The 16,043-nt window shown below is 39.4% G+C and overlaps 2 protein-coding genes across 2 annotated transcripts; both read left to right on the top strand.

Annotated features, from left to right (window-relative positions):
• The first annotated feature begins 625 nt into the window (after positions 1–625).
• On the top strand, positions 626–3,153 carry LOC126699062 (cytochrome P450 CYP82D47-like). Its single transcript, XM_050396618.1, has 2 exons — positions 626–1,673; positions 2,423–3,153. Exons 1-2 carry the CDS (start codon positions 726–728, stop codon positions 3,047–3,049), a joined length of 1,575 nt encoding a protein of 524 aa, XP_050252575.1. The 5' UTR covers positions 626–725; the 3' UTR covers positions 3,050–3,153.
• An 11,972-nt stretch (positions 3,154–15,125) lies between these two features.
• Positions 15,126–16,019, top strand: LOC126701201 (uncharacterized). The gene has a single exon (XM_050399316.1). It carries the CDS (start codon positions 15,126–15,128, stop codon positions 16,017–16,019), a length of 894 nt encoding a protein of 297 aa, XP_050255273.1.
• The last annotated feature ends 24 nt before the right edge of the window (positions 16,020–16,043 follow it).

Here is a 16,043-nt window from a genome sequence, read left to right on the forward strand (position 1 = left end):
TTTTTGAATATGTGATTGCATTTGATTAGGAACTTCATTTTCTTCCAATGCATTTGTTTTGTATTTCCACGCTTAATCTGAGATTTTTTTTTTGGGTAGAAAAAAATTCCTTCTAGACATTTTTAATTGAAAAACTTATATCACTAACCTTTTTGTACTAACAAACTCTAGTAAGCTTCCAATCAGATTGACAGAATCTAAATTGATGTATCATGTGAACCCAAGAAAAGTCATCATTGACGTTGGAGTTAATGGTCAATACAACCATCCACAAATCTAAATCCTCTTTCCTTAGGAACAAAGGCATAGTCGGTATTAAAATAAATGTATTTAAGGATTTTTTATTATAAATAATATATTTTAATGTTGATATCATGCTCATGATAAACTTAATTTAACATTTGCATGCACATGCCGAATTGTGAAAGCATTTCTACATTAAAAAAAACAAGCCGTATTGTTTCATGCAAAGACTTTTCAATTGTCCGAGGATTTCCATTTTGACCAATTCCTTGCATGAGTACTAGCTTTGTTTTTTACTTGCCAACACTCATTGGTTACTATAATAACCCATCTATAAATAGTTACAAAAGTGATTATTTTGTGCAACCCAATTCAACTTTCAAGCTACCAATTGACATTCTTTCATTTGGTTTTCTCTTTTCTCTGTTCTCACCCTTAGAACCCACCAAATTTGAAGTAAAAAGCTCCTAAGATTGAGGGAGATGATGGAAATTATTTCTCATCTACTTGCAATTTCGGGAGTCTTAGTATTGGTGTCACTTTTATACAACCTTAGGAGGGTTAGAATTGTTAGTAACAAAAATAATGGTATCTTACCCCCAGAACCATCAGGTGCCTTACCAATCATAGGTCACATTCATAAATTTCTTGGCAAAATCCCAATGTTCCGAACCATGGCAGCCATGGCTGACAAACATGGTCCAACCTTCATGTTCCGATTCGGCATGAAACGTGCACTTGTGATTAGCAATCACGAGGCAGTCAAGGAGTGTTTCACTACAAACGACAAGACTTTCGCATCTCGTCCAATGTCCAGCCATGGAAAGTACCTTGTTTACAACTATGCAGCATTTGGGTTTGCACCATATGGAACATATTGGCGAGAGATGCGAAAGCTAGTCATGATTGAACTCCTCTCTAGTCGCCACCTAGAGACTCTTAAAAGCATGAGAGTCTCTGAGGTTGACACTTTGGTTAAAGATTTGTACTCTCTTTGCAAAAGCAACAAGCACAACAACAACCAAGCTAAGGTGGTTATTAGTGACTGGATTGGACGCCTAGGCTTGAATATAATCACCAAAGTGATTGCAGGGAAGAGATATTTTGGTAATGATGGAACTGATGAAGAGGCACAACATATAGGGAAAATTATTAAAGATTTTATGTATGCAGCTGGGGTCCCAGTAATTTCGGATTTAATTCCATTTCTAAAATGGATTGATCTGTTTGGGCAAGTGAAATTCATGAAGCGTGTTGCAAAGGAATTTGATTCTCTAGTAGGAAGTTGGGTTGATGAACATACTACGAGGAGGGTCAATGGTGACGAGCCAAGTGACAAGTTGGACTTCATTGATGTGATGCTATCTAAGATTGAAGAGAACTCTATGTTTGGCCACACGCGTGAAACCATCGTCAAGGCAACAGCAACGGTATGTTTTTGTCTTATAAAGTTAAAAGACATTCAATTTTACAATTTGTTAATTTGTGCCATTATAAGCGGTAGACATCTTTTGCCCTCTACTCCACATACACCCAATGTCGAGTTTTTTTTCATCTAAATATGACATCTATCTAGAGATTGTTTGAGAGGAAATTATAACATACTAGCTAGCGAGATCAATAAAAAATTCCACTTAATTTAAAAGAGGCAAGTCTTCCACCTAGTACTCCCGTGCACAGAGAACGGAATACAAAGCCCACATGTGGCAATTTTAGAACACATGTTGTGCTTGTGCCACACTAATACACAAGAGCCCAAACCAAGGCCCTTTATAAATGTAAACCTTAAACCCATAAAAAGAATATTCCTTAGTAAGTAACACGGAGGACAACAAAATAAAACCCAAAATTACAAGAGGAAAAACCAATACCCTGGCTACTACTATTGAAACATCCTTCAACTAAAGTGATATTCTTTGTTTGTCCTAACCCCTAATTTGATAAATCTTTGAAACAAGCAGAGCTAGTACTTCATTCATAATGGACTAAAGAATTTTAGAAGTTGCACACCGTAATTAATCAAGGTCCGAGTCCTGGTCCTAGTTCGACTTCTTGACATTGGTTCATTCCAATAATATCATAGTTATAAGTTGTAAAATATATAATTTATTTTACTTATAAATGCAGTGCACTAGAATGAAATTCTAATTCTAATTGTGGTCTCAATTACTTGTTGTAGATGCTCATCTTAGGTGGGTCAGACACTACATCTATTAACTTGACTTGGCTCCTGTCTTTATTATTAAACAACCGACATGCTTTAAAGCATGCCCAAGAAGAGCTCGATCTCAAAGTAGGAAGAGAAAGATGGGTGGAAGAGCATGATATAAATGACCTTGTTTACCTCCAAGCCATAATCAAGGAATCCCTGCGCTTATACCCACCAGTCCCTCTGTCTGTCCCACATGAGGCAATGGAAGATTGTCATGTATGTGACTATTACATTCCAAAAGGTACTCATTTGTTTGTAAATGTGTGGAAGTTGCATCGAGACCCAAGAGTTTGGGAGAACCCTGAAGAGTTTTTGCCAGAGAGGTTCCTCACAAGCCATGCAAATGTAGATGCCTCAGGTCAACATTTTGAGTTCATACCATTTGGTTCTGGGAGACGATCTTGCCCTGGTTCAAAATTTGCCTTTCAAGTGTCACACTTGACACTAGCTCGCTTGCTTCAGGGATTTGAGTTTCAAACACCATTGAATATGCCAGTGGACATGACTGAAGGCCTAAGCATTAACTTGCCTAGAGCAACTCCTCTTGAAGTTCTCCTCACTCCACGCCTTTCCTCCAAACTCTATCAAATCTAGACAAATATACAAACAATGCTTGCCCAAAGTATCTGTAGTGTGCACCTTATTTTGAAATTAGTTTGCCTTAACATCTTTCTATTTTTCTTGTTTACAATCAATAAATTGGGTTTGCTTCATGAAATGCTATAAATTTTGAAGTTCACTTGGTGTGTAAAACACTAGTGAATGTTTAGACCCCCAATTTCAAAATAACCAACACAAGCTTATATCCAAACAATATATGTTCGGAATGATAAGTACAAGCTATACCCAAATAAACAAACTACTCTAAACCATAAATAATCACATCTACAACAACATTTAAAAGGCAAGAGTAAGGGTTATAGAAATGCAAATACAAAAATAACACCAGCACGTGTTATTGAAGAGGAAACCGAAGAACTCAGCAAAAAACCTCTCTGCTGCCCTCCAAGCAGTAAAATGATCCACTAGAAAATTAGTTGGGATATATGAATAGTAATAGACCCTCCAAACCTAATCTACCCGATGCACCTAAGCCCTCCAAGCTTCTTGCTCCAACAAGGTTAAGCCTAACCATGTTTTCTCTAGCTTTCCAGATCCCGCAATAAGCCCATTTCATCAACCAAATGAATTGGTCCTCTCTAAACTGCTTCCCAAGCACCAAATAACCTTCTCATTGATATCGGTATGGTGAGGTGAGGATTTGACTAAGTATCCTCTTAAGGGTATGATAATGAAGAGGGTGACAGTAGAGGAATTTGGAGAATCAAATGTCTAAGATTGTAGATGAGTCAATCTTGTTTTTCTCTATGGTTTATCTCTCAAAATTCTCTCTAAAAGCTCTCTACATTTTTTGGGTATAAGGGTATTTATAGTAGGTTATGTGAGGAATATGAAAAGTCATTTTTTTTCTGCAAAACAGGGGTTTTGGTGACTCACTTGCGACTGGGACAAGTTGCGAGTTTCACTCACGAAATAACTAACTAGCCATACTATCCTTTTTGTCCTATAGTGCTCCAGCTGTCATGACCTTTCAACTTCCTGCATGCTTCACACTTGTGGCACTTTGGCAAGTCATCAGTTGTGAAAATGCTCTTGATTGCACACACACTTGAATTCTTTACACTCTCTCACACACAACCCTTACATGATTCCTACCTAAATATAAGGTATCTTTTTGCTGAATTACAAGCGAATTTGGCACAGAATAAAGCCAGCCCATGGTTGAATAAATTCAACTTTACAAATTTTATTAATTATAAAAACCTCATAAACTAATGTAATAATTAATAGATGTGATTGATGAAACTTTCCTTTCAAGTTAGTAGAGTATTTTTCTTAATTATAATGAGATTTGTTGCATGGGATTAAAACAATTAAGTTGATAATATTTAAAGGCTGTAGATAATTAGGCTTTTGGGATAATTATATTCAAAATAATTATTTTAAAAATCCTAATTATCTCTTTGGGATGAGGTTTATCATGAACATAACTCTAAAATTCGTCCAAATACAGTTTTAGGTTTGGAAAACACTTAAAAAACGTATCAATCAAGTAGCAACTTTCAGATTCACGTTCCAAGGCACTTTGGTATAGTAGAACTCAAAATTCGGACTAGGCTATTTCTGTCAAAGTTGTAGAGAATCAAACTTCCCTTGAGCTGTCAAAATTTGAGCTCAATCCGAATTTTGAGTAAAAGGATATGATCAAAATACTGAAACTTATCCAAATCTCCATTTTTTATGATTTTCCCCGTACGTTTATTAAGCTGATTGGACTTAATTTTTAAGCAAACCTAGCTTATTTTCTAAGTAACTAACACCTCTATAAATAGGGGAGGCCTCCCAACATTAAGGACCCTTTTTCTTACTACTCTCTCCTCTTACATTAAAGTAGTTTTGGAAGCTTTGCTTTGGGAATTTCTTTTTTGCTAAGAGGCTTCACTTAAATCCTTAGAAATTCACTCTCTTTAATCTTTAGGATGGTTCTCCGCTAGTGGATTAAGTTCATGCAAGTATGATTTTCACTTTGTTTCCATAGCATACTTTAATGTATGCTTTATTTTACATGGATGTGATGTTGTTTTTGTGTTTAGATAACCATGTTTGTCATATGATATTATGTGTTCTTCTTTGCTTTCCAAAATTTTTCACATGATTAACTAATGACCATGCCTAAATCTAGGGTTGAATCTTGCTTTAAGATTTTAGATCTGCAAATTTTCTTTGTGTTTTTCTTAAATAAAAGTCAGATCTGCAATTTTTCTCATGTTTTTCTTAAACTAAAATCAAATTTGCAATTTTCTCCATGTTTTCTTAAATTAAAAACAGGAAACCGAATTTGTATTTTATTTATAAAATCTTATTTGTAATTTATTACAAAAATCTAGTCTGTTTTTAATAAAAAATCTGATCTACATTTTTTTAAAATAAAAATCTTATTGTTTTTTTAAAATAAAAAAATTAAAAACTAGATCAGTTTTTCTTTCAATAAAAAATTTGTGTTTTCAACTTATTTTAGTTTTTAGTTTTTTTTGGTAAATCTTTTTTTCTCCTCTCCGTAGGAGTCTTTTTTCTCATCTAGGGTGAGACTTTCTTTCCGCCGCCACCTTTCGTCTAAACCTAAACCCATCTCCGATCTCTACCACCCCCACCCTCCACGATCTTCTTTCCTTACTCTTCCCTTTCAACACGATGGACTATGACGTTATCGCCAAACTCCAAAGAATATCTTTGACGGAGACAGAAGGCAGAACAATCACGGTGAACCCCAGGCAGCAAACCAAAACCTTAAACGACTATTCCCTTAGCCTCATTGGCCGCTTCCTCACTGACAAAGATCTCAATCATAGAGCCGCAAAAACGCTTCTGCGTTCTGTCTGGAAGCTTGGTACAGACCTCCGGATAGTCGATGTGGGAGAGGGCCTATACTTGTTCCGTTTTAAACTTGAGAGCCAACTACAGTGGGTCCTTGACAACGGCCCATGGAGCTTTGATAACTACCTCTTGGTACTTCGGCGGTGGCAGAAGGGTATGACAGCCCATGCAGTGGAGTTTACGCATGCAACGTTCTGGGTGCAGGTATGGGGTCTGCCGTTCGACCTCATGACTGAGGATGTAGCGAGAGACATTGGTTCAGAACTGGGCTCGGTTACTAAGGTCGACAACAAACCTTTTGACTCAGATCAAGCACGCTTTCTGCGCATCAGAGTGGACCTCCCGTTGGACCAACCACTTAGACGAGGAAGCCCGATTGTGAACCCGGAAGGTGATAGTTTCATGGTTGCGTTCAAATACGAGAGGTTGGTGGGCCTTTGTTTTACTTGTGGTTGTCTGGGACATGAGATGAAACAGTGTACTGTTCATCAACCAACTGGTAAGCAGGAGCGCCCATATGGGTACTGGATGAAGGCGGGCGGGAAGCGATGGGGAGACCGGTCTGAAGAGACCCCGGCTAGTCCGCCACCGCACCATGAGGAGCCAAGGACAGAGTCGGCGCCGAATGAAAAGCCACCGCAACCACCAAGCCACCTAGCCGAGTGGTCACCTAGGGGCCCACCATTGACCATGGCTCCTGTACACTCTGACAAAGAACACGTCCCGACCTCTACGGCTGACCTTATTGACCCCACTACCCAAGACGAATTTCCCGAGGATATCAATGTAAACCCAGTGGCAACTCCCTTATGCTCTCAGGTCCAAACTTTGGAACCACCCATGCCATGCAAAACTATTGCACCATCCTTGGACATTGACCACCTACGTAAAACCCATATGAATACTCCATCCCCACAATATCCCTGTACAAACCCTGTTCAACCTTCTTGGAAAAGAATAGTACGAACCCCGACACAGTCTATGGTGGTGGACGAAGGTGGCTCTGTGCACATTGGTTCGAAACGTGGACATTACCTGAATGGGGACACTGATTTGGCTAATCTGGGATGTGGAAAAAGACCAAGAATTTCGAGTACTCATGATTCTTTAACTGCGACAACGGCGGAGGCTGCTATCCAGCCCCGCCGAGCACAATGATTGTCCTAAGTTGGAACTGCCGGGGGCTTGGGAACTGCCGTGCAGTTCAAGTACTCGCTGACCTAGTGAGAAAACAAGGACCCAAAATTTTGTTTCTCATGGAAACAAAATTAACTAAAACTGAAATGGAACCCATACAAAGAGAGCTGCACTTTCATTCCATGACCATAGTACCTAGTAGAGGAAGGAGTGGAGGGCTTGCACTCATGTGGAAGGATGATGTCTTGCTTAACACCCAAACTGTATCTCCTAATCATATTGATGCCTATGTTTCTTATCCTGTGCAGGTGCAGTGGAGGTTGACGGGGATTTACGGCCACCCCGAGGACCATCGGAAAAGTGAAACTTGGTATCTTATGCGTCACCTGCACAGCTACACGTCCCTACCATGGCTATGCATTGGTGACTTTAATGAGATATTGTCCTCGGATGAAAAGAATGGTCGAATACCTAAGCCGTTGGGACTGATGCAAGCCTTCAGGAGCACACTTCTCCATTGCGGGCTAGTTGACTTGGGTTACAGTGGGAGGATCTTCACGTGGCGAAATGGGAGGCAGGAGATGGAGTTTGTGGAGGAGCGGTTGGACAGAGCTTGTGCGAATAATGCATGGTCGGAACTCTTCCCTAGAGCAAGCGTGGTACATCTTAATGTCGCATACTCAGACCATGACCCCATCCAACTGAATATTGACAACTCAAGCCCACAAATTGTTCGTCGGAAACGTTTACAACGTTTTGAGGAGAAGTGGGTGGCTCATACGGAATGTGAAGACAGAATTAGAACTTCTTGGGCTCAGGAGGTACTGCCAGGAAGTCCGATGTTTCGCTTATTCGAAAAAATAAAGAGGTGCCGCCTGGACCTTCTTAGCTGGAGCCGGGTCACTTTCGGGGATACTAGAACCAAGTTGAATCAAAAGCAGAGGGAGTTAGATGAGCTTACAAGTGGGGACTTCTCATCAAATTTGGGCAGGATTACGGAGGTCAAAAAATCCATCACCGAGCTTTTACATCATGAGGAGGTCTTCTGGAAACAGCGGTCTAGAGCTGTATGGCTTCCTGCTGGGGATAAGAACACAAAGTTCTTTCACCAGCGTGCAAGCCATAGACGACGCCTAAATCATATCAACGGTTTGCATGATGGGCAGGGAGTTTGGCAAACAGATGAGGGTAGGGTGGCCTTTATAGCTGAGGAGTATTACAGAGAATTGTTTACCTCCAATAATCCGATGCACATGGATGAGGTGTTAGACTCTATAGACCGGGTTGTCACAGACGGCATGAATGAAACTTTAGTGCAGCCGTACACTGAGGATGAGGTTCATACAGCATTGTTCCAGATGCACCCCTCAAAAGCCCCGGGACCGGATGGTATGTCTCCTTTTTTCTTTCAAAAGTACTGGCATATTGTAGGGCAAGATGTTATCTCTGCTGTGCTCTCGGTTTTACATTCAGGGAGATGCCTCCGTAAAATGAACTTTACTCACATTGTGCTTGTCCCAAAAGTAAATGACCCCCAGCATATTACTGAATTCCGTCCGATCAGCTTGAGTAATGTGGTCTCTAGAATTGTATCTAAGGTGTTAGCAAACAGGTTGAAAGCTATCCTCCCTTATGTCATCTCGGATTCACAAAGTGCATTTGTACCAGGTAGGCTTATTACTGATAATACGACAGTGGCATTTGAGATGTTGCATCGAATGCGTAATAGGAGGCGCGGACGTACTGGGCACATGGCTGTCAAGCTGGATATCAGTAAAGCATATGATCGAGTGGAATGGGCTTTCCTTAGAAGGATAATGCTCAAGTTGGGGTTATCTGTGCAGTGGGTAGATTTGGCCATGGAAACTGTTTGCACAGCCTCCTACTCCATTCTTATAAATGGAGAGCCAAAAGGTTTCATCACCCCAACCCGAGGGATAAGGCAAGGGGACCCCCTATCCCCCTATTTATTCTTATTATGTGCTGAGGGTCTTTCATCTTTGCTTAGAAAAGCCACAGAAAGCAACCAGATCCATGGGTTAATGTCATGTCGTGGGGGTGTAAAGATATCTCATCTTCTCTTTGCTGATGATACTTTGCTCTTCTGTGAGGCTCGCACTAGGGAGTGTCAAAACCTTTTAACCATATTGGCACAATATGAAGCTGCTTCTGGCCAAGCTATCAATAGGCAAAAAACAACTCTCTTTTTTAGCCGGAACACTGCACCTGAGGTTAAGCAAGAGATCCAAGCCTTACTTGGTGCACAAGTGATGAATGACCGTGAGAAATATTTGGGGCTGCCAATGGTAGGGGGACAATCCAAGGTGTCTACTTTCAGGGGGTTGTTGGAACGTATAACGAATAAGGTGATGGGGTGGAAGGAGAAACATATTTCCAAAGCTGGAAGAGAGGTATTGATCAAGACCGTGGCACAGGCTATTCCGACTTATTCTATGAGTCTTTTCAAAATTCCCAAGGCCATTTGTGATGGTATAAATTCTGTCTTGGCTAAATATTGGTGGGGTCAATCTCGTAATGAGAGGAAAATTCATTGGATTAATTGGAATAAGCTTTGTTCCCCCAAGAATAAAGGTGGTATTGGATTCCGGGATATTCATGCTTTTAACCTGGCTATGCTTGCCAAACAAGCTTGGAGCCTTATTCAGGGGTCCCACTCTTTGTTTTATAGGGTGTATAAAGCTCGATACTTTCCTTCCTGCTCATTTATGGATGCTGAATTGGGTAGTAACCCCTCCTTTGTTTGGCGCAGCCTCCTGCAAGCAAGAGAGCTCATCACTGCGGGTTCTGCCTGGAAGATTGGTGATGGCGAAACTGTTGGCATAGAGAGTCATAAATGGCTCCCACGGCCTCCTAGTTTCAAGCCTGGAGCGGACCGATCACTTAAGGTTAGTCATCTGTTTGATGCTGATACTAGACAGTGGAATAGACCGTTGATTCAGTCACTGTTCCATGCTTCCACAAGGGATGATATCCTACGGATTAAGCTAGGGGATGCACGAACACGAGATAAGCTTCAATGGATTGAGACAAAGAGTCGAACATTCTCGGTCAAATCCGCCTACCATGTTGCATTTCGTCTTTCCAATGCAACCATTGGGGAGCATTCTCTTGCTAACCAGGATAAGGGATTGTGGAACAAGGTTTGGTCCCTTAATACTCCCCCGAAAGTTCGGAACTTCATTTGGCGTGCTTGCTCTGATATCCTGCCTACTAGGGTCAATCTTCAACGGCGGAAAGTACAAGTTGACCCCAAATGTGCCTTCTGTGGTGAACAGGATGAAACAACATGCCATGTCCTGTGGGAGTGTCCGTTTGCTCGGTGCACTTGGTCCCATGTCCGAGGCAAAATTCAGAAGTCCAACTCCGTAGCTTCATGTTTTCACCTACTGACTAGGCAGATGATGGGTAGACTTCCAAAGAAAGAGCTGGAAGCGTGGGCTATGATTTCCTGGTCCCTGTGGAATGCTCGTAATAAGGTCCACTTTGAGCAAGTTCGGCCTCACCCTGCTGGGATCCACCGGGGAGCGATTGCTTTCCTTGAGGAGTATCAACGGCACATGGCAGCTATCCGTCCTATGTAGTAGTAATCGTACACACATCTTGCTTAGGATCCTTTCGTGTTTTGTTTTTTCTTTTTCTTTTTCTGAGCCTAGTAGCTATCATAGCCTCTGCGTAGGCTTTTTGCTTCTGTCATTCTTCTTACTAAGTAGTTTTGTAATTTTTTTGATTACTTAATAAAATTTTATCGCCTTTGGTCAAAAAAAAATTTGTGTTTTCAAAATAAAAATCTGTTTTTTTTTTTTTTTTACATTAAAAAATCCCAACCAAATTTGAATTTCTATTTAAAATCCATTCTCCTTTTCTTTTATGGAAACTAAAAATTAAAATTTTCATTAAACATTCTCATCAAATTTTTTTACACAAAATAAAGTGGCAAATCTAAGTTTCTTGAATAGAAGTTTAATCCTAGGTCTAGGATTTGGCATAGCATCTATTGAATATCATTTCATACTTCAAATATGGGTACTTAATAGTCATTAAGAGTCTAGAAGACTAGACTCGGTCTGGGCAGAATGGGTGATCAACCCTAAACTCATGGTTATGATCTTTTCTAGGATGTGCAAAAAACCGACGAACTAAAAAACCGCTTTAAACTGACCGAACCATTGCAAAAATTTTGGTTTCGGTTTTATTATATATAAAACTAAAAATTTTGGTTTGGTTTTCAGTGGCAGATTTGAATGCACTGAACCAAACCGAAATATATTATTATATTATATTTTATATTAAATATATAATATAAAGTCTATAACGTGGGCTTGGCCTTGCCAAAATTACTCAAGCCCACTGCCCTATTTTTTTTGAAAGAAGCCCACTACCTATTAGATAAGTTAGATTAACTAACTAAAATTAATTAAGTTAAACATAAACTAATTAAAAATAAAGAAAATAAAAACCCTACCTACCCCATTTTAACTTACACGCCTCCATCTCCCTCACGCCTCCATCTCCCTCATCTGTCATCTCCCTCCTAACAACTTGTCATCTATAGTATGTCCACATCTTCACAAACTTGTCTATTTCATCGAGTCTCTCTCCGAGACAGTGCCCAGATCGTTACGCCTTTCGTGCGGGTTGGAACTTACCCGACAAGGAATTTTGCTACCTTAGGACCGTTATAGTTACGGCCGCCGTTCACCAGGACTTCGGTCGCTGGCTCCCCTGTCATCAAGTCACCAACTTCCTTGACCTTCCGGCACTAGGCAGGCGTCAGCCCCCATATATGGTTTTACGACTTTGTAGAGACCTGTGTTTTGGGTAAACAGTCACCCGGGCCTGGTCACTACGACCCCCTTTGCAAGGAGGCACCCTTTCTCCCGAAGTTACGGGGCTATTTTGCCGAGTTCCTTAGAGAGAGTTGTCTCGCGCCCCTAGGTATTCTCTACCTACCCATGCCTCCATCACTCCCTCTCACACACATGCACTAGCCTTCATCAGTCAACATTTGCCACCGGCCTCCACACTCGGGCCTCCACGGCTACTCCACACGCCAGCCTCCACAGCTTCTCCACATACTGCACAGCCCACAGGTATTCACTGTCCATAGCCTCCACTCCACACGAATCTGCCTTTGCTGCCGCCTCCACATGCCGGCCTCCCCACGCCGTCCTCCCCACGCGGCTTGATCTTTTCATTCTCACGGTGACTTTCTCTCTTTTTAATTTCTTGATAACCCTCTCTCTTTTTTTTTATTTTGGGTTTTGTTTAATACTGAATCAATGCTATTTTTTGTGAATCTGTGACTGTGATGTTGAGTTGTTATTTTCTTATTGAAAAATCGATAAACCAACGCAATGTTAAGTTGTTATTTTCTTTTTGTGACTGTGATGTTGACTAAGAGTTTTGGAAAAATCGATAGCCCCATGTGCTTAACTGAAACCAACGGAACCAAAATACCACTGAAATCGATTGATTTCCAATTATTTCGGTCAGTTTCAGTTAAGAATTTCACAAACCGAAAATTTCGGTTTCGGTTGGCCAACACTTAGAAAACCGACCGAAACCGAACCGACACGATTCTTTTCGAATATGGGTTCTTAATAGTCATTAAGAGTCTATCGCCCAGATTGTTATGATCCTTTTGATGTACCATTTCCTTATTGGGTTACACTTACACATACGTGTACTTTAATTTACAACAGAAACACATGCAAGGTTAAGCAAATCCATGGTGAGCATTGTGTCATCCCACCAGTGGATCAAATGGATCCATGTTAATAGTTGAAGTGACTAACCCCATTTCACTACCCAAAAAAAAAAGTGGTCTACAGCCGCATTTTTAAAACACAGCTATAGCTCCTAAAAACACACTGTGGCAATAGACCAACTTGGAGACCTCCAGTCGAGTGGAGTCTACGGCCTTGCCCAGCAGCGGAACTACACAGCCAAGGATCCTTTATAATATTTATAATTATTAATTATTTTTAAAGATATAACCTATAAAATTAGGAGTTGGCCACCTCAGCACCAAAAATTCTTAGTTCTAGCCTCGTCCATCTACTTGTGGATTTGAAATCAATGTCATGTGTTCTCAAGAGAGATTTATGTTCCAACATCAATTATAACATACCATGTATTTATGTTTATTCTCTTTATAAAATATCAAAGTTTAAAAATTTATAAAAATAAAAATTAGACATATGACATACCATAATTATAGTATAAAATGAGATTGAAGATTTGTGTTATGAACTTAGTATGTCAAATGAAAACCAAGCCAAGAAAGTCATCATTGACTCCAATATAACCATCCATGCATGAACCTAATTACCAAACCAGTAATTCTAAAGAATATCCACTTGTCCGTACGTAGTTCTTCTTTCCTTGGAACAAAGACAATGTCGCTAATAAAATAGAGGTATAAAAGGTTGATGTCTTGCTCATATAAATTTAATTTAACATTTTCACGCATACAAGGAATTGAGAATGCATTTCTGCATTTAAAAAATAATAGCCATCTAGTTGCTTGCAGACCTTTGAAGAGTCTAAATTGATTATAAATTGTAACCCATAAATCTTGATTTCATCGTCACTGTCTAACATTATTATTTAGTCCACTTGTTGTTTGCCTCATGTGAAAGGGAGGGTGGACACGTTACCCTGCTTGTAGACTGGAATATGGATGACTAGCCCCAAATCCAAGTGAAATCATTATCGAGGCATGTTTGAATGTATGAAAAACTAATGTTTTATGTGAAATTGGCCTTTTTTTTTTTTTTTTTTTGAGAACGTATTCATCTTATGTAGAAAACTTATTATTTTATATAATAATCCTAATATTGCAACTAAAAATTTTATTATTTTATGCAAAATGAAGTCATTCATATATGATGCAAGATCATATTTGCAACGATCAACGTAAAATCCTAACTTGATTTATGGTAATGAAGACCTTAAATTTATTAATACTATATTAATAAAAGTTAGGTTTTAGAAGTTGTGGTTGATCCTACTCCAAGTGAAAAGTATATTAATTATCTCATGGAGATTGCAACATTGCTTCAAGTAAATATCATATTTAATTACCAAATATACTATTTTATGATCAATTTCCAGATAGAAATAACAATTTAATCGTTTTTATCAACTTTTCCTTAATGGCTCCATCATTTTTTTTTTTTTTTTAAGGTTTAATTGTTGTTATCAACATTTTTGTCTTTTCACTTTTTTAAAAAATTTATAAAATGAGTACGAAATCACAAGTCTAGGCCACTGTTTAGTGAAAAAAAAAGTGGTAATCGGTAAATCGGCAAGGTTATGCCAAATCAAGTTGAATGATTTTTCTTTGCTCACACTCTCGATCTACTTCCAATGATTCGATTATATAAATATATATCTCACTTTGTAGTGAATTGAATGAATTTACACATTCATAATCACCAGGATTATGCCAAGTCAAGTCGAAGTCTCAATGTATTAGCCAAATATTCTAAATATTTTTATTTGAAATTCTAATATTCGAGTGACGGAATACATGTGTTTTGAAAACTTACATTTTCCATTATTTAAAACTTTTACCAAAAATAATTATTGTGTATGTGTAATTACACTTTTTTTTTTTTGAATATGTAATTGCATTTGATTAGGAACTTCATTTTCTTCCAATGCATTTGTTTTGTATTTCCACGCTTAATCTGAGAATTTTTTTTTTTTGGGTAAGAAAAAAATTCCTTCTAGACATTTTTAATTGAAAAACTTATATCACTAACCTTTTTGTACTAACAAACTCTAGCAAGCTTCCAATCAGATTGACAGAATCTAATTTGATGTATCATGTGAAAACCCAAGAAAAGTCATCATTGACGTTGGAGTTAATGGTCAATACAACCATCCACGAATCTAAATCCTCTTTCCTTAGGAACAAAGGCACAGTCGGTATTAAAATAAATGTATTTAAGGTTTTTCTTTATAAATAATGTATTCTAATGTTGCCACCAAAACGTTTTCAGGCTTCTCAGAATGAGGAAGGAGTATCTATTTTATTGGTGGAGGCTGATCATCAGCCCCGCCAAAACCAATGAGTTGCTTAGCATGGAACTGTCGTGGGCTTGGGAACCTACGTATAGTGAGAGAGCTCGGGGAGATAGTACGGGCAAAAGATCCCTCTTTAGTGTTCTTAGCCGAGACACTAACAGATGAAGCAAGGCTAGAATTTGTTCAAGGTAGTTTAGGGTTTGATCATAGATGGGTGGTTCCGAGAGTGGGCAGAAGTGGTGGATTGGTTCTTTTTTGGAAGGCTTCGGTGAAACTAACGGTGGTGGGATCATGCAAAAACTATATTGATGCTTTTGTTGATAAAGGTGAAGAGAGTGAGTGGAGGATAATGGGGTTTTATGGTGAGCCAGAGACGGCTAACAGGATTGAGGCATGGAACAAACTTAGGTGTCTTAATTCCCACCCAATTTGTCCATGGCTGTGTTTGGGCGACTTCAATGAAATTGTCAGACAAGATGAAAAGGTGGGGGGTGCTTTAAGGTCTCATAATCAAATGCAGCTTTTTAGAGACGTTTTGGATGAGTGCGGCTTTATGGACTTGGGATTTGTGGGTCCAAAGTTCACTTGGGCAAGACACTATGAAGACGGTAGCTCTATTTGGGAAAGATTGGATAGAGGCTTGGCCACAAACAATTGGTTCCTTAAATTTTCGGGATCGAGGGTACATCACTTGCATTGTGATTCCTCCGATCACCAACCCATCCTTGTTGTCTTTTCGGGTTTGGAACATCCTAAGAGGAAGAAACCATTTAGATTCGAGGAAATGTGGCTTTCTAATACCAGTTGTGAAGAGGTTGTCAAAGCCGCTTGGTATTGCACTAGTGGGGCCGAAGATGGGAGAGATGTTTTGAATAAAGTGGAGAAGTGTGGTAAGGATTTAAACTGGTGGAATAGGAATGTTTTTGGAAATGTCTGAAGGGAGCTAGAGAAAGCTAAAAAA

This window comes from Quercus robur, chromosome 9, assembly GCF_932294415.1.
Source record: "Quercus robur chromosome 9, dhQueRobu3.1, whole genome shotgun sequence".
Taxonomy (NCBI): domain Eukaryota; kingdom Viridiplantae; phylum Streptophyta; class Magnoliopsida; order Fagales; family Fagaceae; genus Quercus; species Quercus robur.

Excerpts from the sequence above, each read along its gene's own strand:
- LOC126699062 (XM_050396618.1), top strand. The coding sequence starts at position 726 with ATGATGGAAATTATTTCTCATCTACTTGCAATTTCGGGAGTCTTAGTA. Across the intron at positions 1,674-2,422 it reads TCGTCAAGGCAACAGCAACG|ATGCTCATCTTAGGTGGGTC; the intron begins GTATGTTTTTGT and ends TACTTGTTGTAG.
- LOC126701201 (XM_050399316.1), top strand. The coding sequence starts at position 15,126 with ATGAGTTGCTTAGCATGGAACTGTCGTGGGCTTGGGAACCTACGTATA.